The sequence below is a fragment of the Struthio camelus genome, chromosome 1 (genome assembly GCF_040807025.1).
Source record: "Struthio camelus isolate bStrCam1 chromosome 1, bStrCam1.hap1, whole genome shotgun sequence".
In the NCBI taxonomy this organism is placed as follows: Eukaryota; Metazoa; Chordata; class Aves; order Struthioniformes; family Struthionidae; genus Struthio; species Struthio camelus.
Window position 1 is genome coordinate 199,195,154 of NC_090942.1, and position 25,307 is coordinate 199,220,460.

The 25,307-nt window shown below is 38.4% G+C and overlaps 1 protein-coding gene across 1 annotated transcript in view; it reads right to left on the reverse strand.

Moving 5' to 3' along the window:
* Positions 1-23,567, reverse strand: part of B3GLCT (beta 3-glucosyltransferase) — a 58,957-nt gene extending 35,390 nt beyond the window's left edge. Inside the window, exons 1-4 of the mRNA XM_068930118.1 lie at positions 23,309-23,567; positions 18,227-18,288; positions 14,884-14,923; positions 6,353-6,462 (exon numbers count right to left, since the gene is read on the reverse strand). Coding sequence (XP_068786219.1) covers positions 6,353-6,462; positions 14,884-14,923; positions 18,227-18,288; positions 23,309-23,396 — 300 coding nt within the window. The 5' untranslated portion in view covers positions 23,397-23,567. The remainder of the gene's footprint in view (positions 1-6,352; positions 6,463-14,883; positions 14,924-18,226; positions 18,289-23,308) is intronic.
* Between the last annotated feature and the right edge of the window lie 1,740 nt (positions 23,568-25,307).

Below are 25,307 nucleotides of genomic sequence, written 5' to 3' on the forward strand. Positions count from 1 at the left end.
AGAGAGAAAAGAGACACACCCCCCCCCCAAAAAAGCGTGCCTTTTCATTTCGCATCCTGCCACCCTCAAAAATAAGGAGAAGGCGGATAACACTGTTTCCTCCTTCCCTTTTCCAGTTTTGAGAAAGTGCCGAGTTTCATCTAGAGGCTGGAGAGACATTTAACAATAGTTATGTTTGAACATCATGTTGTGCTCATGTTCCGTATGCCACGCTATCAGTATGGTGATGCTCACCACAATCAGGATGCTGATATCGGTCGATATATGTGGGCAGAATAAGTAATACATTAGAAACATAAAAAACCCAAAAGTGCAGATGTTAATGTAGATAAGGAAGGGGAAATGTGAACGTCATGCACTGACCACTTAAAAGTACAACTTCACTATAAATATTTTTTTTTATACTGCAAGCTCTAGCCATATAATAGAAGTGAAATTTGAAGGACAGATAACAAGTATTTATATAAAAAGGGCTGGATGACACATCACAAAGTAGAAGCCAGGCAAAACAGAGAAGCAAAGGGGAAGAGAGAAAAAAAGCTGCATAAAACGTAGGTGCAACAAAATTCTATCTAAGCATCTGAGGATGAGGACAAGTCCAAAGTACTAAATCAATTCATTAATTTGTTTTCTGTATGCTAAGTGATTGCAGTGACAAGGGAGAAAGAACACAAACAGTTTACATCTACATTTTAATTGATAAGGAGTTAAGGAGAGAAAGTTTAGGAGTAAATTTAACCAGTGTGGCAAGATTTAGGTGTCCATTCTCTAAACGCAAAATAGGTTCTAAAACAGCATGTGGGGGAAGGAAAGGGCAAAGAAACCTTGTTTCCAGAATTTTCTACTCATACTCTAGAGGTGATTCAGGGCTTTTGGTAATTAGTGGTGTCATCATTCAACTACCAGCATTGACAGAAAAAAGCATCACAAAAGCAACAATACTGGCTACTATGATACTTATATCTGTTGGACAGGGATTCACGTGGTTCTGGGAGGCACTGATATAGGCTAGAAATTCTTTCTTCCTCCTTCCCCCAGCGGTGCTACACTCTCTAATCACTCATATTTTGTTGAGTAGATGAACGCCGACCCCTGAGGGACTTCACTTCTGGAGAAGGTCAGATGCTCCAGGTATCCTTTCATCTCCTCCCTCCTCACCACAAAGGAGCATAGGACCTCTTCTCTCAGCAGGATACACACAGTTTATTGCCAACCATGTGTCAGATTCATCATTTTTGCTGGGGAAAGAGAGGAATCCTACTGATCTGCCAAAGACATAAACAAGGCCTGGGGCAGATAGCGTAAAGTACAAAATTACTATCACAGATGCTATGACAGTATCTCCACCAATAATGGCAGTATGGACTGCCATCTGGCTTTTGTTCTGAAAGAGGGGGGAAACAATGGAAAGCTAATATAGAAGATGTGCCAAAGAGCCTTGATTTCATAAATAAAATCCATGAAAATTCTCCACTAAACAGTAAGGTAAACTCTTACTTCTTAAGCAATAAGCATTTTAAGAACTGAGGTGACAGGCACATTTTGTGAGGCTGTAGGATTTATTATTTGAATATATCCTTGCAGCAGAAAAGAAAGCTGTTGCTAGGAAGGAAAACAGATCCTTTATATAGATCTGTACACTAACATTTTCCAAAAAAGGATTCCAGATCTAGTAACTCTGGGAAATAAAACAATTTTAAAATATGTATAAACCAGATCTGTTGTAATATAAAAATAACAAGTTGGATGGTGATATTGTGGAAAACCTAGCCATAATGAGGAACTTCTCTAAATGAGAAGACATAGGTGCAGGACAAAAAGGTAGCCTAACATTTTACTTAAATATAATCAGTTAAACACCAGAGTTTGCCACTGAATGTGGAACAGAAACTAGTGTAACTGCATCTGGGGACGACTGGACCAGACAAATGGTTAGGAGACTTGGCTTGTTAGAACTGCAAGATCTGAAAATGAAGCATCTGATGAGGCTCTGCTGGAAGCAGGTTCTGTGGAACAGGAAGCTGCAACAGGAGGGAGAGGAAGGGAACAGCATTTTCAAACTAGAATCTAGAATTTCGAGCAAGAAATCTGGAAGTTGAAACAATAGATACATTACAGATTGTATTGTATTTATGCGACTAATTGTGAAAGGTCTCCAGCAAATTAAGTCCATGAACAGTTCCTTTAAACATACAACTCAGTTTGAACAACTCAGTTGCAACGAACGAGAAATCTTTCCACTAGATTTTATAACCATATTTTTAACATGTGTGTTAGCTCTATAGCAGGGTAAGATGAAGAACTGTTCAAGTCTACTTCAAGACTCAGAATCAGAGCTTGGTGCATATCTGGATGAGGCATGTATTCCACAGAAGAACAGGCATACATCTAACAAGGAATGAAATAAATAAACTATTTTTACAGCCCAGGAAAAAGTGGCATAGGATGTCAGAGCTCATTCATTCATCCAGAATAGGAATGTATATCCCAACTGGCAAGTTCAGGAAAAAAAAAAAAAAAGAAACAAACAAAGAAAAAAGAAAAAAACAAAAAAGTTGCAGTCTAGGAATCCCCTTGAAGTATTCTCTCCTAGCTGGCCAAAAAGAAATTAACAGGAAAAATCCAGAGGTAGAACATTTCAGATGGCAATATAGCGATGGTTTAACATATATATGTTAAAATTTAAGCAAGCTAATTATACTTATTTCTTCCTCCCCAACTCTTTAACACATACATCTTTCATATTATTAAAAGTTAAACGCCTCAGTGCAATGCTGCAACCAGTACAGCGTAGGGAACCAAAAATAACAAAATGTTAAAACACATACACCATGCTCAACAACAATTGGCACTTTTTGGATATTTTAGATATGGTGGCCATGGCTCTAACTGCATAATAAAACAAAGCTAAGACAGGCACCAAGACACTTTCCCAGGTTGTAGATACAGGAACCAGAATATCAATTTATGATCAATGTGTCTTGGAAGCAGAAAAGCAGAACCTTGTTTAAGCATGATCCTGTGAGGTAACAAGACTGAACTGAGGCACAAATCAGTGGCACACTCCCAATGAATTTCTCATCATTTTTGTTCCTGCTACCCCTCAGGAAATAGGATTTTGTAAAATTGTTGCAAATAAACAAGAACACAACCAGGATGCTCGTAACATTTGCTACCTATTTTCACCTCAGCTAGAACATTTCAAAATCCTGAATTGCAAAGGAATAGATTGACAAACAAAAAAAGTTATGAAAATGTGATGAACTATGTCCTCAATGAAGATGTTAAGGCAGGCAAACATTTATTCAAACAATGGAGGTCTTCTCAACATAGTTCCATACTTGTGCTTGTACTTATTTCTTTTAAACTGATAGTAGTCATTAGAGTAATAACCCTCACCAAACTCACAAATAAGGAGTGTTTCCTCCCTTTATATGGAGGACTAATTTAAACCTGTGAAACTTCATTTCTATTATATGATACAAAATACATGCATTTGCTCAAAACAAAGTAAGCCTAATGGTACAAACACTGCAAACAATAGTTAAAACAATTCTATAAAACAGAGTTCAAACACCACTACATCTATTGTTCATTCGGAAGCATGTGATACTCATTTTTATTTTTCAGTATGATATAGAAAGAGTCTTAAAATTTTATTCTTGCATTCACATTTTTTAAATCATTGAATGAATACTACTAGGTTCATAATTTGCTATATTTCTTCCGGTTAACGTTTGTAGGATGTCCTTTAAACCCTAGGCTTTTTAGAGGGGAAAAGAAAACAAACCAAAAAAACCTCTGTGAATATAATGAATTGGTTTAAGGTGTTCCAAAGAAAAAAAGGCATTTAAGACAAGTTTTCATAAAGAAATACGGAGCCCTTTGTCTTCATAATTATCTTATCTCAGGCAACTAAATAGCATTACTGCATCAAAAACAATATTTCAGACAAAATCTATTTTTTTAAAAAGTATTTTATTTTCCAGTTGTAAATGTGTCAGCCCAAAAAGCAATCCTGTTGCTATATTTGTTAAGATAGAAAGAGGACAGTCAAAAATACTGTAATTTTACACTGTGATAGCTTCTTCATTCTTATGTTTCCTAGGAAGGCCTACTTTGCAGAGCTTCTTAAAAGTAGAAAACTCAGAAAATTAAGAAAATTGGTAAAAACTTTAAGGAACTTCATTGCTATGGCCTAGCCATTGTTTAATGTATCACAGAGTTCTGCTTAATACTTAAGAAATATCTACGAATTACACTTCTGAGCATGAAAACAATATTGACATCTGTTGGTGTCTAGAATTATAGACTAGTTTTTCCTTAAAATTTCTCTTTAAAGTGTACAATGAAAGAAAATAAATGGATAAATTAAAGGTTAATGTAAATGTGAACGTGATATAATCCATTTCAAAGCAACATAGATATTCTACTTCAATTAAACAAAACAAATGTAGTAGCAGGTTTCCAGTTTTCATTTTAAGACGGTGGAAAACAGTAACTAGTTAATGGATCCTTCTGGACTAAATATCTACTTATTTGCCACAAGACAGAGAAGTGTACCTAATGACTCAGTTGACGCAGTGCTTTGTTTCTGTACTGCAATTATACTTCAAGATGCAATCACTGAGTTTCCTTTGCCAGAAAGTAATAATTCTGTCTCTATTCTTTTTAATGAAAAATGTGAACTTCAAATGTTGATGTGCAGGATTGCACAGATTTTCTGTCTCCTATCAATAATCAGTCCTGTTGAGTAATGCCCAGAAAAGTGGGATTGAGATTTGACAAAAACAAGGACAGAAAGAATAGGCTGGCTATGCTCATTTTTTTCTGTAAATTAATGGCTTATCCCCTTTCCCAGATTTTGGGTATGAAAATTTTTGTTTGATTTATTTCCGTCACTGCTCATCTGAAATGCCATGAATGCTGTTTAACAGATACCACTTAATCCTGAAAAGCATTCCCATAAAGGAATCTCCTTAATTACAAAATAGGCGTTTTTAAAAGCCACTGCAGTTTCTGCAGGTCAGTATTTGTATTTCCAGTTCTTGATCTTTTCACCTTTCATATTACGCAACATCAACTACAGAATTCAACTAAAATCCTTCCATTTTGTTCCTGCTTTAGTTGTTACTAAACGCTCAATCACGTCTGTACACATTGTATCTGAAACACTTGCCTCAACCCCAAAGAAGACTCAGAAAGAGCAAAACTCCACAGAGGTGCAAAGGCTGTCCACAGGACTGACTGCATTAAGGGATTAAAAAGTACATTTAGAATATATTTAATTGCAATAGGTTTGGTAAGCTTGGACAGATGAAGGCTAAAATTAGAATCTAATTTAGCCATGCCAGTTTAGGGCCAAGATATACGTGACAATTTATAACAAACTTATTTTTCATTTAGAGTAAACATTCTGGAATTGAAAAATAGGTCCAATAACCTCAGAGTAGGCTATTTTGTATCAGGGCATGCACCCCTTTCCCCTCTTTTTTGTTAAAGACAAAGAAAATAAAGAATTGTTCATGTAAGTCTTAACTGTCAATTTAAATCTCTCAAAAACCTCTTCTCTCTATGCTAAAGCTTCACAAGTACAATTTCGTATTAGACTATTATGTCAAAATCAGCACAACATGCTACATCTGTGACATAGCATGCTGTTCCCAGATCAGCAGAGCCAACCAGCAGGTGAAAGGCAGAGCGCTTGGTCTGCAGTTGGGTGGCAGAAGCTGAAGATGCTGGAGCAGTTAGGGAAGGCACTGTACCAGGGAGAGAGGGAGACAGAGGTGGGCAAGAAAGGTGTGAAGATCACTGTAGAAAGTAGGAAACCTCATGTTGAGATTTTTTTCATGTCTGTTTCTCTGCTCAATGCCACAATGCTACAGTGACATAATGAAATTCTGACAAAAACCTACATTACAGCATTTTCATCTGCTCTAACAAAATAATGAACTACTCACCTAGAAGTTATTTTAAATATTATTTAAACAATTATGTGTGTTCACATTATAAAAAAGCATAATTTTTTAAAGAAATTATAGTACTTTTGGGTAACTTCTTTGCAAGTATTTATTCTCCAAAGTCTTTCTTTTTATCACGTCTACATCAAACGTCATCCAAACAAAAGCAGTTGTTATACAGAAAGGTAGATAGTTCAAGTTAAAATCACTGTATACAACCAACCAATACATTGAAACAGTTTTCTCATAGGTACATACAGAAGACAATTAACCAAAGGAATAAAATGGATCATAAAAAAGGCACAATAGAAAACCACTTTTTTTTTTTTTTTTTAAGTAAAATGCTGTAAAAACATATATAACAAGGTGCAATCTGTATTATCTAAACATACCTTTCCAAGATCTGCAGCCTGTTTTAAAATATCTCTTTTTAGATCTTCTGCTCTCTTGGAATGAAAAGAATTACTTTGACTCTGGATGATAAATACAATTTCTTTTAATTCTGTGAACCAGAAAATAAGAAGATGTAAAGACAAAAGACGTTATTTTAAATTTCGCTCCAAAGCTACTGAGAATATGGATGGGAGAGATTGGGGGAATCTATACAGCAAGCTATTTAACTACACAAACATTGCATGAAATAGTAAAAAGAGTTAATTTAACAAAAAAATTCCACAATAGTCCTTTTAAGAATTAAACTGGAAAAGGCATGACATAACTATGAGATGTGCAGCAACAAATAAATTTATGCACCCAGTAACAGTAACCACACAAGCTATATAATTTCATGATTTGCTTTCTAACACACCAGCGCTCATTATTACCACAGCAAAAGCTACTAGTCATAGACCAGCATCTCACCTAACTAGGCAATGGATGAACATGAAACAAAAGAGATGGTTCCTGACTAAAGAGCTTAAAACCCCAGTCAAAGACACACATCAGATGGAGAGAGACATATACAGGAGAACAAAGAGATAATAGTCTTTTATACAACAAGGCAGTATCAACACCTCACCTTTCCCTAATTTACAGTGTTTAAGGGCATCACAGTTAAGAACTTTCAACAAGAAAAAAGACTGGAGAAACGTAAAAGAAAATAATGAACTAGCTTTGCAAACATTTACCGACAGAAAAAAAAAGTGCTTACTAGAAAACACAAACGAGTGATGAAGGTTGATACTGCAGGGAAACTGAAGATAGTCCAATTTTCTTGATGATAATAGGTAGCTTTCAAAGTGCTAAGGGTTTATTCTAAGAAAAGCAGGCAGATTTGATCCAGTGCAGAATTAGAAGACAGCAGAGGACAATAGAGGATGAGAAGGAGAGAGGAAGAGCGGATTGGCAACCCTTCCAAAATCCTAAGTAAACTTGACGTAGGCCGAAAGCAGCAATCAAAGGATGAGATGAGGGGACATCACACTGCAGTTTAGCTCTTTGGTGGCAGGGAAAGACTGAACTTCACTGACACTATGCAGAAAGCACGCAGCCAATGAAAAGCAGGGCAAAACAACTTAGAGGTTGAAGTCAACGACGGACAAGTTAAAGGCCAAGGAATAAACAGGACAGTAATGATGTCGTCCAGAGTACAAGGAGATAACTAGAGGACTTGTGGGAAAGTGATGGCCTGAGAACTACATTTATATCCCAGTAAACTTAACGTGATAGCCAGATCAATCATAATAGACAACAGATGTTAGTTTGCTCAAGGAGAAGACAACATAGGAAAGGTTTGAAGTTTTGTGATGACATCACTACATGGCAAGAGAGTGGAAAAGAGGAAGAAACCAAAGATAAAGTGGTATGGAGTTTATGTAAAATGCCAAAAGAAGTGGGGAAGGATCAAAGGGCACACTGAAAAAATTATATAGGTACAAAAAAAGATATAGGACTCAAATTTCAGTATGGTGAAACTTCAAGACCAGCATCATTAGCAACATTATGAAAGCTGAGAAAGAAAATAAGGATAGAGTAAGTACTTTTAAGAGGTTTTTCTAAGAACAATTACTGGTAGTTCTGAAAGTAACACTTTCGGTGGGATATAGGAGATGTCAAATTGAAAAGCGTCCAGGATGAATGCTCAGTAGAGAAACTCTGGACAGTGATGGCTGCCTGAAAAGCGGCCAGATTTTACTACAAGTGAAGTCTGGGTGAAGAAAAACATCCCAAGGATAAAGCACCTTACAGGAGGCATGTGAAGTTTCTTGTCAGACAGAACACTGTTCCAGGACTTCCAATCTGCAGTTGCAGTGTGATATAAATTCAAACTTTACATGCTGCAATATTAGTTTATAAAATGAATATCATGCATCATAGACCAAATCATCCTACAAGGTTCTAGCGTCACACTAAGGACCTGACCTCCAGGATAAAAATGGTAACACAGCAACTAGAGTACAATGAATGAAGAACAGTGGAACAAAAAAAATAATAATTTCCAAAGAATTAATAATAAGAATAAATTTCCAAAGAAAGAAAGAAGGAAGTAGTGTCAAGGAAAAACAGTAAAATTGAGCACATGAAGAGGGATTACAAGAAAAACAGTGGCAACAAAAAGAACATTAACACAAAATATCTTTGCTAAGATTACAAAAAAAGATGACAATATCCAAGGCCTGACCATCTATTACATTCCTTTGTTCCTCCATATAGAGAGTTACTTGTTTGCTAATTTAGACCTATGACAGCTCAAATACAAGTTACCAGTTAAGTGTTTTTCTACTTTTACCATGATGATCTTTTCCCACAATTTATTAGCTTATCCATCAAGACAAACTCTGAAGATGCCAAACTGTGGTGAGTTTCTGATGATAAAGTTGTGGAAATGGCATAAGCACTGACGTAGGTATCAGTACTGACTGCCCATTTTTCTCCCACACAACACCCCTTTATGTTCTGACCCACTTGACAGACTGCTTAAAAAAATTCTGTGGAATAAAACCTTCTGAATACCAGCTATTTGTTATCTAGCAGGAAATAAATTCAGTGCAGGCATTACAATTACACTTTATTGATGGTAATGAGCATTAAAGCGTTAAATTTACATGTACAATGGTGAAAATATCACAAGAGATAAAACGCAAAAACTAGACTGCTTTGTATAATTACTGTTTTATTATCAGCACATTTATAGATATACAAACATCTGAATTACACTCAGTTTCACTTATGGCACATTTAACAACTGTGATATCCTGAAACAGCATATTTTCCAGGAGCAATCTAACACCTACTTTGGCACTATTGCTTTAGTCCAATGGAAAAATTTTCCTCTGGTGTAGGCACGTTAATTCATAAATACTCACTGTATTGAAATGCCAGCAAAAAGTATGCATAATTTTATAACTATTTTACTGCACACCTACATCAATTTTTTCTCAAGTTGAGAAACAGCCAACCAAGCAAGACAGAGAATGGAGTCTTTCAGAAAATTAATACCCAAAAGAGCTACTGATATTCTGATACTTTATTTCTCTTGTTGTTGTCTTTTTCATTTCCCTAAGACACTTCCACATCTGGAAACCCTCTTCAATCTAAAATGCTCATTGATTGGAAAGATACTGCAAGTTCACATACAAAAGAAGAGGTGGGAAATAGGCTGAAACCTCCTGAGTCCTATCACCACCATGCTCACTGTGAAACAGAATGGAGCCTTAACAAACTTATCAACAGCAACATGTGCTCTGGAGAGTACACGATGACACAAATAAATGTGTCTCCTTTGGGATCATCGCTGAGTCAGTTCAAAAGACGGTGGTGGGAAAATATTGCCATTTCAAAGATACGCCTTGTACTATAACGACCTCAATGTTTTCTTTTTTTTAAACAAAGCTTACTCAGCACAAAAAGTAGTTTTAGTCAACTCTAAACTACTGAAGAGTTTATAATCTACATTTCAAGTAGGCAAAAAGAGAGAAAGAAAGCCCCAAACACTAGAGGAACATAAGGTGATTATGATGTTGCCTATTAGCCTTTCTCTTCCAGCTAGTGGTTAGAGCATTCGGCCAGGATGTGAGAAATCCAAATTCTAAGCTGTTATTCAAGCGAGGCAGGATGCACCTGAATGCAGGTCATTGGTGGTCCAAGTGAATATCTTAACCACTAGGCTGCAACTAAATTCTGAGGTGGGTCTTCCCCATTCTCTCCTAGATATGGAGAAGAAAAAATGACACTCTAGCATCCCAATTACATAACTCACCAGACACAGCAGGCATCGAGAACTATGTCTCTGACTCACTGAATATTTAAGCACTTCATTAAAAAGCATGTAGAACATGCATCAACAGAAAAGATGGAGCAACCCATGATGATGATTATACTTTCCTGGGGTACGTGTGATGTGAGTCCAAATCCTTTCCAGCAATTATATCTATGTCTCCAAAACAACTAGACCAATGGTTAGAATGCACCCTACTAGATACAAGAAGTCCACAACACTGTCAGGCTTAAACTAAGCTCTTCATTTCTTTGGGGTTTTTCCTAAGAAACGCTGGCAAAAATTAATTTGTTTAAGGTTAAATGAAATATTTGTACAAGAAAAACCAGGCTTTTGTTCCAGTGAGAGAGTATAAAGCATATTTTACTATTTAGTCAGACACAGAAAAACAAAACTGTAGAGATACTCCGGTGCTTTACACTGGTGACTCTACTGTGTCGATCAGAAAACTAATCTTCCAATTTGAGTGTCTAAAAATTAAGCCATTTGCCTACTCTGAAGGCTTCTCCCCCTGCTATGCCAAATCTAAAAGCAACCTGAAACTCCAAATTAGGATGTTTTGGTTCTCGTATTTTGAGCAGATTACTGCAGCACGGTATAAAGCTTCCATAGTTAAACCCAGAGAAAAGTCTTTTCTCACACTGAGATAAGAACAACAATTTCTAAATGGGTTTATATAAAGTTACTGGGATCCTTCTGGATGAAGAGCAGTGTATGTATACACATCCACACACACAAAAATATATATAATCTCATATATGTGTGCATAGTTATTTAGCATACATTCAATAATCATCATAATGATTGGTGATCTGCTTATAGCCTGCAGCATAACTGAAAGCCATTCTAAACTCACTGTCCCTTAACACAGTTTGAGTATTTATGATATGTCTATTTTCTGAATTTTACTAAACTATTTGCCTCAGGAACATCTAAAAAACTTCAAAATCAACTTCAAATGTGCCGCATCGAGTACACTTGTGTACCTTTCAAAACTAGAAATAAGAAAATAGTATACAGATGTTCTTAAATTATGCATGCTTTATAGCTTTGTAATGCATTAAATACATTGCTTACTACCTCAGAACCCAAAATGATGTCTTTACACTTACTTTAAAAAAGTTCCTCTCCTAAGCATTTGCTCTGATACCAAAAAAAACCTTATTTATAAATAACAGTTGCCTACCTTTGTAGACGACCTAAGATCTTCAAGATGATTTTTCCATGTGCCTCATGCACGTAAGATGAAATACTTAGTTGGCAGCATCTAAACATCACACGTTGTTCTCACCTTTCCACCCAAACTTCCCTTATTAACTCCTAGACATCTTGGACAAATTGCATTAGGTCAGGCTGGCTATTAAAAGAATATCACTGATTAGAACACTTTTGGTCATTTCAGGATATTGCAGATATTTGCAGACCAGAAGAGGTGTAACACCATCCTCTTTGCAAGAATCAAATCCAAGAAAAAAGCCTCAGGACTATTTCACTCCTCTTCACTCTTTTAACACACATGTAGAAAAAAGAAAAAACAAAACAAGACCTCACCCCACAATCAAAAGCTAGTGAAGGATCTTGTGGTGAGAGACACATCTCCAGAGAGAATGATTCAACCTACCTAGAATCTCAGTCACCCTCTGGAAGTGCCCCTTGCTTTCCATACACTGCAGAAGGAATCTAGGGAACCCCTGCTCCCAGGTTCAGGGTTTCCTTGAGTTTCCAGAGAAGGTGGCATCATTACTAGCCTCAATCAACACACCGCTCATCCCAGGGCCCTGTCCACTCCTCTGTGTTTATATGTCCCTTTAGGTTTCCCAACATTCTGCATTAAGCAAATACAAAAGGATAACCCTAAGCATCAGCAGCAGAGAACAGTCAATACTACAAACAGGACATAAGCTAATTCAGTGGCTATGCTGATGCTATACTAACAGACTACAAAGTTTTTAAAGGAAGCTGACAAATCCTGCCCACCATAGCTATCCCAGTTGTAAATGACTTTTCTGATCTTAAATGCCAACATGTTATTTACTTTACTGAAACAAATGAGGCATATTCAAGAAGCTTTCTCAATTACTTGCTCAGTCTGTATTTACCAAATGAGTTCTCCTAAATTCTCAGAAATCATGGCATACATTAAACTCATTGGAAAGTTTTCAGCAGGAAGCCTTGTTGGAAGAATCCAACATCATATGTTTCAACATATGAAAGATGAGCAACTGCTACACCTGACTGAAAAAGCCAGTGCTTCACTTCAAGAGGAGATTTCCTTCTGTACTTCAAACATGCTAAAAGCAAAAAACAGTGTTGGCCAGCAATCAGCCTACAAGCAGGGTGTAAATACATTCATCATTAGAAGGTATACGCATCTGAACAGTTTTTGCCATGGCCTGGCAGTAACGAGCCAACATCAGTAAGTCACATCACTATGATCTTTTGGCTGGGCTATAACACAACATATGCCTACAGGGAGCTAGCTCTTCGCACACCAGCCAGTCTAGAACGCTACAACGCATTCTGGGTAGACAAAGCTATGATGAGTTCACGAAGCCAAACTTCTCTTTACTACACTTGCCCTCCCAGTGGCTAGGAAATAGAGATTTTGATTCTTGTCTTCAAAGGAAAAGCAAGACTAGGCTAAGGACATTTAAAAAGATTTCTTAAATCTCTGAAACGAAGACTACGGACAACAACTTTGCTTCCTTTGCGCAAAGGTACAGTTTATTGATAAAGGAGACAGGATTTGTATAACAACTTGAAAAAGAAGAATGAAAAAATCACAGCGACTAAGAAATATCAAGAACTTCATCATTTTCCATTTCAAGCACTGGCTTGTTTATCTTTGATTTTACCCTTCCCACAGAAATGCTTGACAATGTGCATAGTAAAAAGAATTAATAAAAAACAAAACAAAACAAAAACAGGTAGGCTTTCCATTGAAAGGGTAAGAGAAAGTAAAAAAAAAGACCTATCGGGTCAAATCAATGGTCCATCTAGCCCAGTACCCTCTCTTTGGCAGTTGCAATAGGAAACATTATTTAGGGAGATCATGCGACCTTCACTTTTTGCACTGCTCCTTGTACTCCACCAACATCTACAACTACTGTATTAGGAATGCTAGAAGTTATATTGCTGCCTATTTCTTTTAATATACATTTATGGACTAGCCCATGGACATATCTAATCCCTTCTTGAACCTGCCGGTACTGTTTAATTCCACAACTTCCTGTTGCAGCAAGTACCTGAATTTTGTTATCTGCTGCACAATGTACTTTCATTTGCTTGCTTTTAACCATTCTCCTACTAAAACAAATAGATAACAGATACTAGTTACATCACTAACATAACATTGTAATGTTCCTAAATGTAATGTTTCTAAGTAATGAGATTATATCAAAATTTATAAAAATAACACTGGCAAAAGTTAAAAAAACGTTGTCTGCAAATGCATGTCTGGGTGTTCTATGAAGTGAGGCAAAGCAGGTCTGCTGGGAGTGAAAACAGTAGCAACCTGCACCTCGCTCTGCTAAGAGATTCCACATAAATAGATCAAAGAACACACAGAAAGAGGAAACAGACTTTGTTTGACACCCCAAAAAGATAACGAACAAGGAAACAGAGTATTAAAACTTCTATAAAAAGGTCCTGACCTCTTAATGATAAAACTGGAGATTACTGGGACAAGGGATTTCATTATTTTCCACAAAAGTCGTTATCTGTGCCAGGGACAGAGCTTGCAACTAAGTCAAAATAAAATAACAGATCTTCTCAGTACCATTACAAGTTCCATTAGTAGCTCCTGTAAAAGCACACTAAGTGTTCCTCGTATTGGGCTTTGATGCCAGAGTGAATTTACAACTACTCAGAAGCCACTGCAACAGAAACATGGTCAAGCTGGCTCCTTTTAAAACAAGTAGTGTTTGGGGTTTAGAAGTCAGAAGTACCGTACAGTCCACATTTCTTTAAAACTCAGGTTTGAACTGCTTTAGTGTAGCAGGGGCAGCATAAGGTTTCACTGTAGATATTGGAAGATTTTATTTGAGATCTGTGAACTCTTTGCTGAAAGGACAGCAGACCTGCTTTCAGATTTTATTAGAAAAATTTCCTGCAACCCTTTAAGGCAGAACCTTGCAGAATTTTTATTCTCATAACTTATCTCACATGTCCGGTGAAAAATTATTTTACCACTCACTATCCTACTAATGTTTCACATGTTTTAAAAACACTTGTTTCCAGTTATTGTAAGTCCATGAGAGACTATGCACCATGAGAGCCTATCAGAATGGCTGCGTTCAGTTTCATAATAAAACTTTGCAAGAACTGCTACTAAGTATCATTAAATTTGATTAAAAACCTCATGTACTATAAAAAGCAATGCATCAGTGTAACAATGCAAAAGCACACATTTTCAAAAAAAAAAAAAGCCTAACTACAAGAATTACAAATACAAATGGAAATCAAGAAGTTTTAGCTTGATGAGACTACATGAGCAAGGAAAAAAATATATTTAGGAAATAGCAATTAACTAACAGTACTGTTGACCATTTAGGCACCAGTTACACAGTTGTTTTTCCACAGAGTAACTGAATTTTATACATAAAAGTGAAAATAGATTATGCAGGGCCAGCACAGGAAAAAATCTTGCAGCTTATAAACCTCAGTACTAACTTAGCAAAAGTTTGCACACAAAAATGCGGTACTTACCTCTGCTTATTTTACCCACTGTTCCACTTTTTTCAGACTTCTAGAAGGGGGGAAAAGTAAAATTAGAATGCAAGCAAAACCTCAAATATTTATCTACAGACAGATCCAGAGAGTGAAAACATGTATTAGCTTGTACATGGATATATGAGGTTTTAACTCAAGGACTAATAAAAAAAAAACATAATAAGTTTTTCATCAAGAGGGAAAGATTTTCTACATGCTTGCATACCATTACCTAGATAACATATGAAAAGAATATGAAAAAGTATGATAGAGTTTTTTCATGACTCAGTTTATCCTGGAGCTTTTCAAGTTAATCCTAGCAATTTTACCTTTTTTTTTTTTTAAAAAAACAAAAAGCCTCCTTTGTGATCAGAGCACAAATTTTGGAACAAGGAACTCCATAAAAGACACCCATTTGGAGGTGTAAACACTTACTCGTATCTGATCAACTATCAAGCATCTATTGAAACACGACTCTTAAAGAAAGCCCCCAAAACAACTTATATCAAGACAAACACACACGAAAACGGTTGTTGTACATACCTAAGTAAATTCCAGTAAAGTAATGTTATTATATAAGTTTATGATGGAATTTTAACAGACTGCTTGGGAATACACAACAGTGACATTACGTTTGCATTATTACCCAGGAAACCAAGATACAGATTCTAAAAATATCTCAGCAGTGTATTCAACTGCTTCTGAGTAACAGAGGCTGGCTGGAAAAGCCTGTTTAAGAACTGCTGACTGGTGGAGAGACTGGACTGGAGAACTACCTTTGCACTTCCTACGAAAACTGTAGGAAGGAAAGCAGAGCCTATACTTATCTGAACAATTTCTCCTTAGTAATAGCACCTCAGTGCCTTGGATTCCCCATAGGTATAATCAAGATAATATTTACTAATTGCACAGGGATGCTATAAGATTTATCTTGGTTCAAGTGTTTTGAGACCTTCAGATAAAAATACCATACTTGGTGCTCCTAAGTAATAACTTTATATACTTATCCTACATTCATGACTTAATTTGTATTTATAAGCACTCTTATTCTCCCCATTTGTCAAATACCATATCCATTTAATCCTATTAGACCTACTTGCGTCTTTCCCTCTGTCCAGCTCTGACTTTTACACTGCATTATGCGTATGCATTATGAAATGCATAATCAGAGTGGAAACTACAAGCATATTCTACTCTATGAGCAGACCAATAACTAAGGTAACATGCAAACTGATGTAAATTTCCCAGATCGCTTTCCAGAAAAGACACCTAAATCGCAGGAAAAAAACCACTAAAATTAGCTCAGCAACAGTTTAAGCAATGAAATCCAGGCTAAAGCAATCTGGGAGACTAGTCACCTCTGACAGTCAAGAGGTGAACTCACTACACAAGTCTGATGCACGTTTAGTTTTAAAATAAAAAGTAACTGTCCAATTACTTGTCCCCATATACAAACGAGATGTTTATTCTAGATAGCAATCTTCATATCCAAATGATTCAAGTAACCATCACTGTAACTGTATTAAAATAGCTAATTACACATTGTAATACATCAGATGCATAGTAGACACCAAATGTAACTGAAAAGGTACTCATCTAATGCCATAGGCACCCTTAACACTTTATTGACGTGGTAAAATAACTAGACTTTAATGTTGACTTGAGCAGATAAGTAGAAATCACTTGCACAATCCTCAGAGTTCCAGACCTATTTAATCTAGCACGCACTTCCTCACAAACCAGGAACGAACAATCCTTGCACATAAGCACAAAATCAGATACGCAATTTCCTTTGCAACCCATGACATTGCTATAAATGCATGACTCTCCAACCTCCTTGTTAGCCCCTTGCAAAACGTTTTCAGAATGACTATTGTGTCAGTGCTTGTGACCCTTTTTTGCTGATTGAGTGAATAAAGTTAAAAAAAAAAATCTTTAAAGACTTAAGTTATCTTGATGACTATATACAGTACTGCCAAATTACAGCACGTTTTACCACATTCTAACTTTACCTACATCATATTCAAAATAATGAGATTAACTTTTCACACAAACAAGTTATGTGCTTTGCGGTGTAGACAGTCTAATAGGTCGTAATTGACAATTACTTTTTCTTTCCACATTTTTTTTTAAGACTATTGTTTACAATTATTGCCTGTTCCATTTCTGCTACACACAAACACACAAAGGGATTTCAGCCTAAAGAGTTCTAGGAGGCACCTCCGACTTTATCCAAGAGTGAAACAGTACTGGAATTTGACAAGCAGCTATTTAGAAATAATGAAAACAGGATGACATATTCGCTAGTCTGCCAGATAAACTATAGTAGACCAAGACTTTGCAACAGGGATTTTTTTTTAATTTATGAAAACTGGTGTAGCTGTAGCAGTCATCAACAAGAACAAAGACTACTAAGAAACACTTATCTTTGACCATACTTTCTGTTACATTTTATATGAGATCACTAGATCTAAGTGGCTTGTATATATTCTACCATTGACTAATTGCAGTATTTTTGTTTGATTTTTTCCCTTAAATTTGTCCTTTTAGATATATACATAAATACATACACACACACCCAAGTCTGTTAAAGGACATACTTTCACACATGCCTAACACCCATTATGTTGTTTAACTGAACGCTAGGGCCTGCTCTGACTAGTAGTTCTTCTAATCTGCTAACATGAGATTTCATATACAAGGCTTACTTGAGCCATGAATATCACAGTAATATATAAGAAAGCTAATTTAACAGAAAGACACTAATTTTCTCCTTAATGTATTGTACATTTAACAAAATTTAGAAGAAAGGAAAACATATCTCTGAAATAATAAGGATTATGTTCTCAAAAACTATTTTGGACAGCATGTGATAGCACTGTCAACTTCTAAAAACTTCAAAATAGCAAAGTTTTTTTTATTATAAGTTTCTAAGGTACTCTTAAGTTGATCCTGGAAAAAGAAACAAAATTGTTTTCTAAATTATTATTTTGTTCTACAGCAAAACCCAAAAAACAAATTCTGTTAATACAAACCAACAGAGATCAGAAAATCCAACGTAAGAAAGGAACCAAAGGTGCTAAGTTGAGGCTTGTTATAGCAGTTCTAAGAATCTGTAGGGCAAATTAAGATGCTAGAAATATTAGGAGAGTAGTGCTACGTGTAATGTGTGTCCCATTAAAGATATCACATGTGCCTCACAGAAGAGAAAGACACTGCATGACGTTTAGTCCCACTGAAGTAAATGATCAAATTAATCAATGTCACAGATGTTAGACTTTTCTAGATGATTTTAAACTCTCCGTAAAACGTTGCTGCTCTGGCAAGTAGAATTTAGTACCTGCAGCACTGGCAGTTCAGTCTTTTCTTCTGTACCTTCAGGAACTATACTTACTGCAAAAGCTGAAAGAAAAAGCAGAGAATGTTTTTCAAATTAAGTAGTTCATTTTCACACTTAAAGTTCTGCACAGGTAGAAAAAGAACACATTTAAGTAATTTTTCACATTAAATGATACTATTTTGGTGGTAATCTTTTTGAACCTAAGACAGTCTGTTCTTATGGAACGTATACTTTTGCTGCCTGACAATTCTATTCCCATGCATCTCTGAAAATATCACTCTTTCATGCGAAGTCAATTTATTTTGGCTTTAGATCAACTAAATCTCATTAAAAAAAAAAAATACATCTGTTCAGTCCAGCAGTTACTTGACAGCATACTGTGCTACCACAAGGGAGACCTGCATTCCACTCCGTCTTTTAGGTTAAAGTCAGGGTTACTAAACTCCACTTGGAACTATAGAAACTGACAGCAGCTGACCCAAAATTATGTCATGCTGGAAGGTGGCTGTCGTATGTCTTGAATGTCTGCTTTGAACAACAGTCTAACTGCTGCTAATGTATGAGCCCCAACTAAACGTTTGCAAAAAGAACCAAGACCCAAAAGAGCTAATTTGCACAGACCTATTAAACCTTTTATACTGAAACTGCCATATACATACACTTCTGGCTGGACGTGTTTTTTCTCCATGACCATCTCTGATATCAGTCTTTCTGCATTGTTAAGAAAGGTGATAGACTCAATAAGCATGACTAAAAATGATTTTTGTTGCAGCTCCCCTCAAATGCAATACAAGATCAATACTCGCACATATGATTTGCTAGATAAACAGAAATTTGAAGTTGTGATGAACATTAGTCTTTCTCTATAAACCATTATCCTTAGCCCCAGTGACTTCAGACATGCAAGCCCCTTTTTTTTCCCAACAGATAAACATATTAAAATGACCTGGCATCTTTTACATAAATATTCTAGAAGATTTTTCTAGCTAGCACATTTAATGCTGAGACAAGAACTGTTCAGGTTATTTTAAACTACCAAAGAACCTCTCACTAGGCAGCCTGAAGACAGCACAAAAAGAAAACCCTTAGGAGTCTTGACCAATCTGTTCAGTCAGGCAGATTACATGAATTTATTTTAGCAACAAATATACCATAGTACCTCTACTACCTTATTAGCAAATCCACTGTGCTCACATAATATAATCTGATTTGAGTAATGCACTCTTCAGAAGTAGACAGGAATGTACCTGTGTGGTAAATTCAAGTCTTCCTAGGACATGGTCCAGATTAATTGCTCTAAGTAAAGCAATCTGATCCTGGAAGTAAATAGCCTGGAAATAAACAACATCATCTGGATTTCTCAAGAGAAGGCTAGAATGAGAAAAATCTGGTGAATCCAGGTGGCATACCACTAGCAACTGAGGGGATCACAGAGCAGCTAGGAAATCTAGTGCTTGGGAGCAAGTGGCCATCTCTAGATTAATCCATCCACTCTCAATTTGCTCCCAAAGGAGTCCTGAAAAAGGTGTGCTCAAGAGTGGACCACAGACAGAAAAATTCTAACTACGTGCAGCTTATGACTAATCAGTTGTGCAACATAGGTATTAACTGTAAACTCTCTGGGGCAAGCGTATCTTTGTTGCATATACAGTACACAAGCACAAAGACGGATGATCTATGAACTGAGAGCTATCAGACGCAACTATAATAAACCAACAACTTTCTTTGTCCAAATATTGTTACTAATTCAGACAACTACTACAGATCTCTTTCAGTATAGGATTCCTTATGAAAGATACTTGTCTCCAGAGTTAGAGGTACCTTTGCCAAATCCAGAAGTTCCTCAAGTCCCTTTGATTTTTTTCATACAAACACACCACAAAGTGCAGCACTGATTTATTACAGGACAAAGTGAAAATACATTGCAAGAAGAAACTGGTCAGCTGGTAAACGTTCAAAATCTGTAGATACCACAGCAACCAAAGTGCCAGTGATTAGCTGTAGGTTTTCCTGCAAATAAAGCTAACTAAAACAGGAAAAAAAAACAGTAAAGAACTATCTTAAATGCAACCTACAATTTACTTCTGTAACTTCACATTAAAGAACTGTATACTAAAAGTTTGTGGGCATACGTATCTATTCACATGATTTGGCACAAGCATGAAGAAGGTGAACGTGTCAATTGCCAATCCTCATCTTCTTTTGCTAACTGCTCAAGAGCCGAGGCTAAGTGAAGAAAGGAAAAGAATCTTAGACAGACTGTAAACTTCTGTCTTCATCAATTTGATCTTTAGTTCTTTTGAAATGAGGATTAAAATCAACTGAAAAGCCTAGCCAACATTTTTTGATCCATTCCACAAAAACTGGAAACTTAATCAGAGAATGTAATACAAGCAGCTTCAATTGCTATTTTTCTGAAGTGTTTTACTATTTCCACGAAAATGTTGGTAAGTAGACTTGCTCATTTTACTAGAAAGTAAAAATTAATCATTTATTTTCATTGTTCAGCAGCTGAACTGCAGAAATAAGGGCCAACAAACTACTGGTAAGTGGAAGTAAATACCATACTATTAAAAAAAATTGTATATTGTGTAAATATATTTATAGAATGTTATAACACCATGTTATAAATGTATAGGTAACTATTTTCAATATTGCCCTTTCAAATGTAAAAAACTTACAAATGTTTCTGACTACATGTCCTTTAAGTGCACAGGATGCTGAAAATGGAGTTATTTTCCTTTCATAGTTAAAATCCATTTGAGACAGAAAGATAGCACTTGTGATATCTTCTTCTTTTAGGGTTTGATTCAAGGCTAACTGAACTCAGAGTCATTCCAGTCACCTCACTTGGCTGTGGATTGGTTTAAATAAGCTACAGAAGAGTTATGATTCCCTGACTTATGTATGCCAAAATCATGACTAATAACAACCACTTCAAATAACTAAAGCCATTACATCACGCAGAGTAATAGCACGTACAGTAGATTATGCACAGTAAACATTTGAAATAGAATTTCCACATATTTATACTCATTTTTCTCTGCTCACCTTTTTTTGGCCTATTTTTATTTTGGTGCGGCAGGTTGGGTTTTTTCCCCAAAACGTCAAAGAACAGCAGTCTATGTATTGACATGATTCCAGAAAACATCTGCACTGCCACTGCCAGTCAAAAAGATAGGATCTTCCATAATGAGACAGCCTGGGAGCACTAACAGGCAAAATACATTCGTTTTACATATTTACATGCAGGTTTTTATACCATTTCTTTTTCATTGTTGCTACCCTATCCACCTCAAAGACCTAGCGATCTAGCCAGGTAAAGACGAAGACATGCAGATTTATCAAGCCCGACTGCCTGTGTGTGTGGAGAGTGGGGAGTGATGTAAGCATAATTTCTGGCATCTGAAGCACTTGACGTAATAAGAGCAACTCATTTTGTTCCTTAAACTAATTTCTTTAAGCTAATGCCACATATGGGAAAAAAACAGCTGAAATCACCACTATAAACCATTAAAATGTTTTTAAGGGTTGTGCACACCACTATCTTTATAAAAGGTAAGCAGAAAAAAATATTAAAAGAGCAGCACCACCATTATCTCTTCTGATTGTCTGAAAGTTAGATTAAACGAAATTATCTGAATATATTTTTCCATTCTACAAGTTGGTGCCTTCAAGCTGGAATTTATGAACGATTTAATCTACAGACATGCTGTTTTCTCCTAAATGTGAAACGCAACCCAAATTATTTCTGTTTTCCAAGAACAAAGTTGATGGTTTTGCAAAGTTACTATCTTTGACATCTCAAAAGCACAGGGTATTTCTGGAGATGAGACTTTAAAAGGATACTTAATAAACTAGAAGAAAGTCCCTGATACCGCAGCAAGCTTCAGGCAAACAAAACCTATGCAATCGTTAAGCAAGAGCCACTGAACTAGATATAACTGCACAAACAAGAATCCAGGTATTTATTTCCATTGCTGCTTTCTAAGCTTATCCATCTACCTTTCTATATAAAAGCACATACACGCACAGAGAGGGAAAGATGAGAGCTGCTCTTCTCTGACTGTGATGACAACCTGTTCAAGGTTATGGGTGGTACAGTATCGTGCTGAAACGCTGGAGCAACACTATCCATCCCCAGAAGAATGAAAGACAACTTCAGGAAGAACAGCAGGGTATTAAGATTCCTCCAAAAATTAAGCCACGTGGGTGGAAGGAAGAACCTTTTACAAGAGAAAAATCAAAATATGACTTTCATTTTGCTGAAAACAGGAATTCGTGTTTGTTTCGCGTTTTGCCTGCACGATTTTTGACCCACGTGAGTGGAAGGAAACCGGATCCAAAGGCTGAGGACAAACTGGCAAGCCTGTGCCGACAGAGGGGCACGCACTCAGGAACGCAAAGAGCGAGAAACAGCGCAGATGTAAACATTATTTCCATTTTACACATTTGCGGCAACAGCTCTGAACTCCAAGATCCTGTGGTGATCCCGCTGCTGCCGTGCTACTCATCCTTCTCTTTCAATCTTCTCCCACCCACCAAGACACACTAAAAAACGTCTCTAAAACGCACTTTAAAAAAAAAAAAAAGGTACTTTCTTCTTTTTCGTGACGTTTTAACCCGGCGGCATGGCCTCTCCTAAGAAACACGCAGTCAGGACGGCGCTACTTCAAACGCCAGTGGGGGCCGGGGGGGTTCAGTCAGCTGCTTAACAAGGGCAGCCTGGAGGCGCCCGGAGGGCGCTCGCTCGCTCGGCCAGGGCAGCGGCGCGGGCGCCCCCCAAGGGCGGGAAGCCGGTCCCGGCGCGGGCCGTTAACGGCCGCCGCGCGGAGCGGCAGCGGCAGCAGCACCAGCACCGCCCGCCCGTCCCGCTAACAAACTTCAGGGCAAGGGGCACCTCCTTCCTCCCCGCCCGCTTCCCCTCACGGGCCGGCACAAAGGCGAGAGGAAGCGGCCACCGCGGCTCCGGCGACCTCCCCCCTCCCCCCCCGCTCCGTCCCCTGCCCTTTCCTCCCCCCTCCTCCCCCCCTAGGGCTGAGCGTCCCGTGTCGCCTCCCTTCACCTTGCGCGGTCACTCACCCCGGGTGCGCAGCGGCGGGAGAAGGAAGAAGAGGTGGGCGAAAGCCGCCAGAAAGAGCCAGCGGTTGCAGCCGGGCTCCCGAGACATCTTGGCAACGGCCGCAGAGCCGCACGGCGAGCGGTGGAGGAGGAAGAGGAGGGGGAGGAGGAGGAGGAGAGGGCCAAGCTGCGCCCGGCCGCCCGCCTCTGCCGCAGGAGCGCGGGCAAGCGGCCTCCGGCTGGTGGCGGCGCGGCCGCCGGCCCCCCCACCCCGTCCGTCTGTCCCTCCCTCCCTCCCCCGGCAGGGCCCGGCAGGACCGGGCGCCAGCGCCAGGGAGGCGGAGTGCTGGCCGCGGCGCCATCTAGCGGGCGGCAGCGGCCGCCGCGACGGCGGGGCCCGGCGCCCGCAGCCGCCCCGAGCCCTGCGCCGCCCTTGCCCGCCGGCGCCGCCCGCCCTCGGGGCCGTCGCGGGCTGCCAGCGCCCCGGGGACACCCAGAGCTCCTGCAGCCAGCGACTCCCGGCCCGGCCGGCCAGCTTCCCGGCCCTCCTGCCTTCCCCAGCTCGGCCTCGGGACAGCCAGAGCCCTCCTCCCCACCCAGCTCCCGCCTTTGCAAGCCCAGTTTCCTGCAGGGATCGCAGGGCAGCACCTACACTCAGCTTCCTCACCCAAGCCAGGACCCCTGCCCACCATCTCCACCCCTCCGAAAGCCACCGCAGGCTAAGGGGTACGTCCCGAGGAGCACATGCAGTGCAGCTGTTCCCTGGAGACACTCAGCGTCGCCACGCACCATTCAGCTTTTCATCCTGTTGCGAAATAAGATGATGCGATCCAATTAAATTTTTAAATTAATAATGTAACACATCCTCATTTATGGCTATGAACTAAATATTCAGCGAAGGAACGCCAAATAATCCTCACTAGCATAGCTCTCCATTATCAAACATCCAGCATCTATTACCAAAAACAGTGAATAGCTTTAATTCTTAATGCTAAATTAATAACTCCACGGAAAGTCCTCCAAAACAGTGTTTGGTTTAGACAAAAGAGATTTTTGTTTATTAGCTTCATCATCCTCCAGTCACAAACAAATATAAATATTGCCAGTCAAATGTTATCCGGCGCTCTGACAGAAACTTGATCCAAATTAATAAGTGCCCTGGTACATCTCTAAAACATCCCTCACCACCAGTTATCTAAAAGGAGTTGGTAACACCTTCGAAGAGTCACTTCATAACTACCTGCGTAATCAGGTGGCCCTGCAATACAGTAGTGCCCTTGCTAGCAACAGGCCATAAGCTTTGCACCGAATTTGCAAGGCCTCAGGACAGAGGCCTGCCAGGTTTGCTCTCTCTGAACTCCACGTGACCTGCTTGAAGCTCTATTTCATTTGGTTTAGCTGTGACAGCGCTTTCTCTGACCAGGTGTCTAAGGCTAATTTATTTTACTTCTGTTTATCTTTTTCTAGTACAACCATTTATACAGAGAACAGTAACAACCAGTTATTCTATGTAGAATGAAATATTTACAACTCTATCACAATGATGTAGTGTACAGAAATACAGGCCTGCTACGATAGCAGAGGCCTTAAGAAGTGGAGGCACAGGATGCAGCATAGAGGAGTACAGGCATGAGATAAGAGATGGGGCAAAGCCGTGGTGGCACCGGAGAACCTGTGCCTGTAAACAGCTCATCAATAGTCAGTTAAAGAAACGCAGACCTGGAGAAAACTGGTTTTAGGGGTATAACAAAGAGACAAGGAAGTGTATCGCATAAGTAAAAGGCACCATATGCAGTAAATTCAAATGTAACGTGAACCTGCAGACCAATGAAGAAACAGCAAAGGTGTAAAAGCATGTTAACAAACATCTAAAAGTGACCCCAGATCCTACCTTGAGGAAGAATAAGTCATCAACATAAACATCTTATTCCTCCTAGTGAAGGGATCCAGATGCTGACAAAGTGCCATAACATCCTGACCTCCACTGCCAGAGTTAAACTACCAACCTTAGGACTCAGAG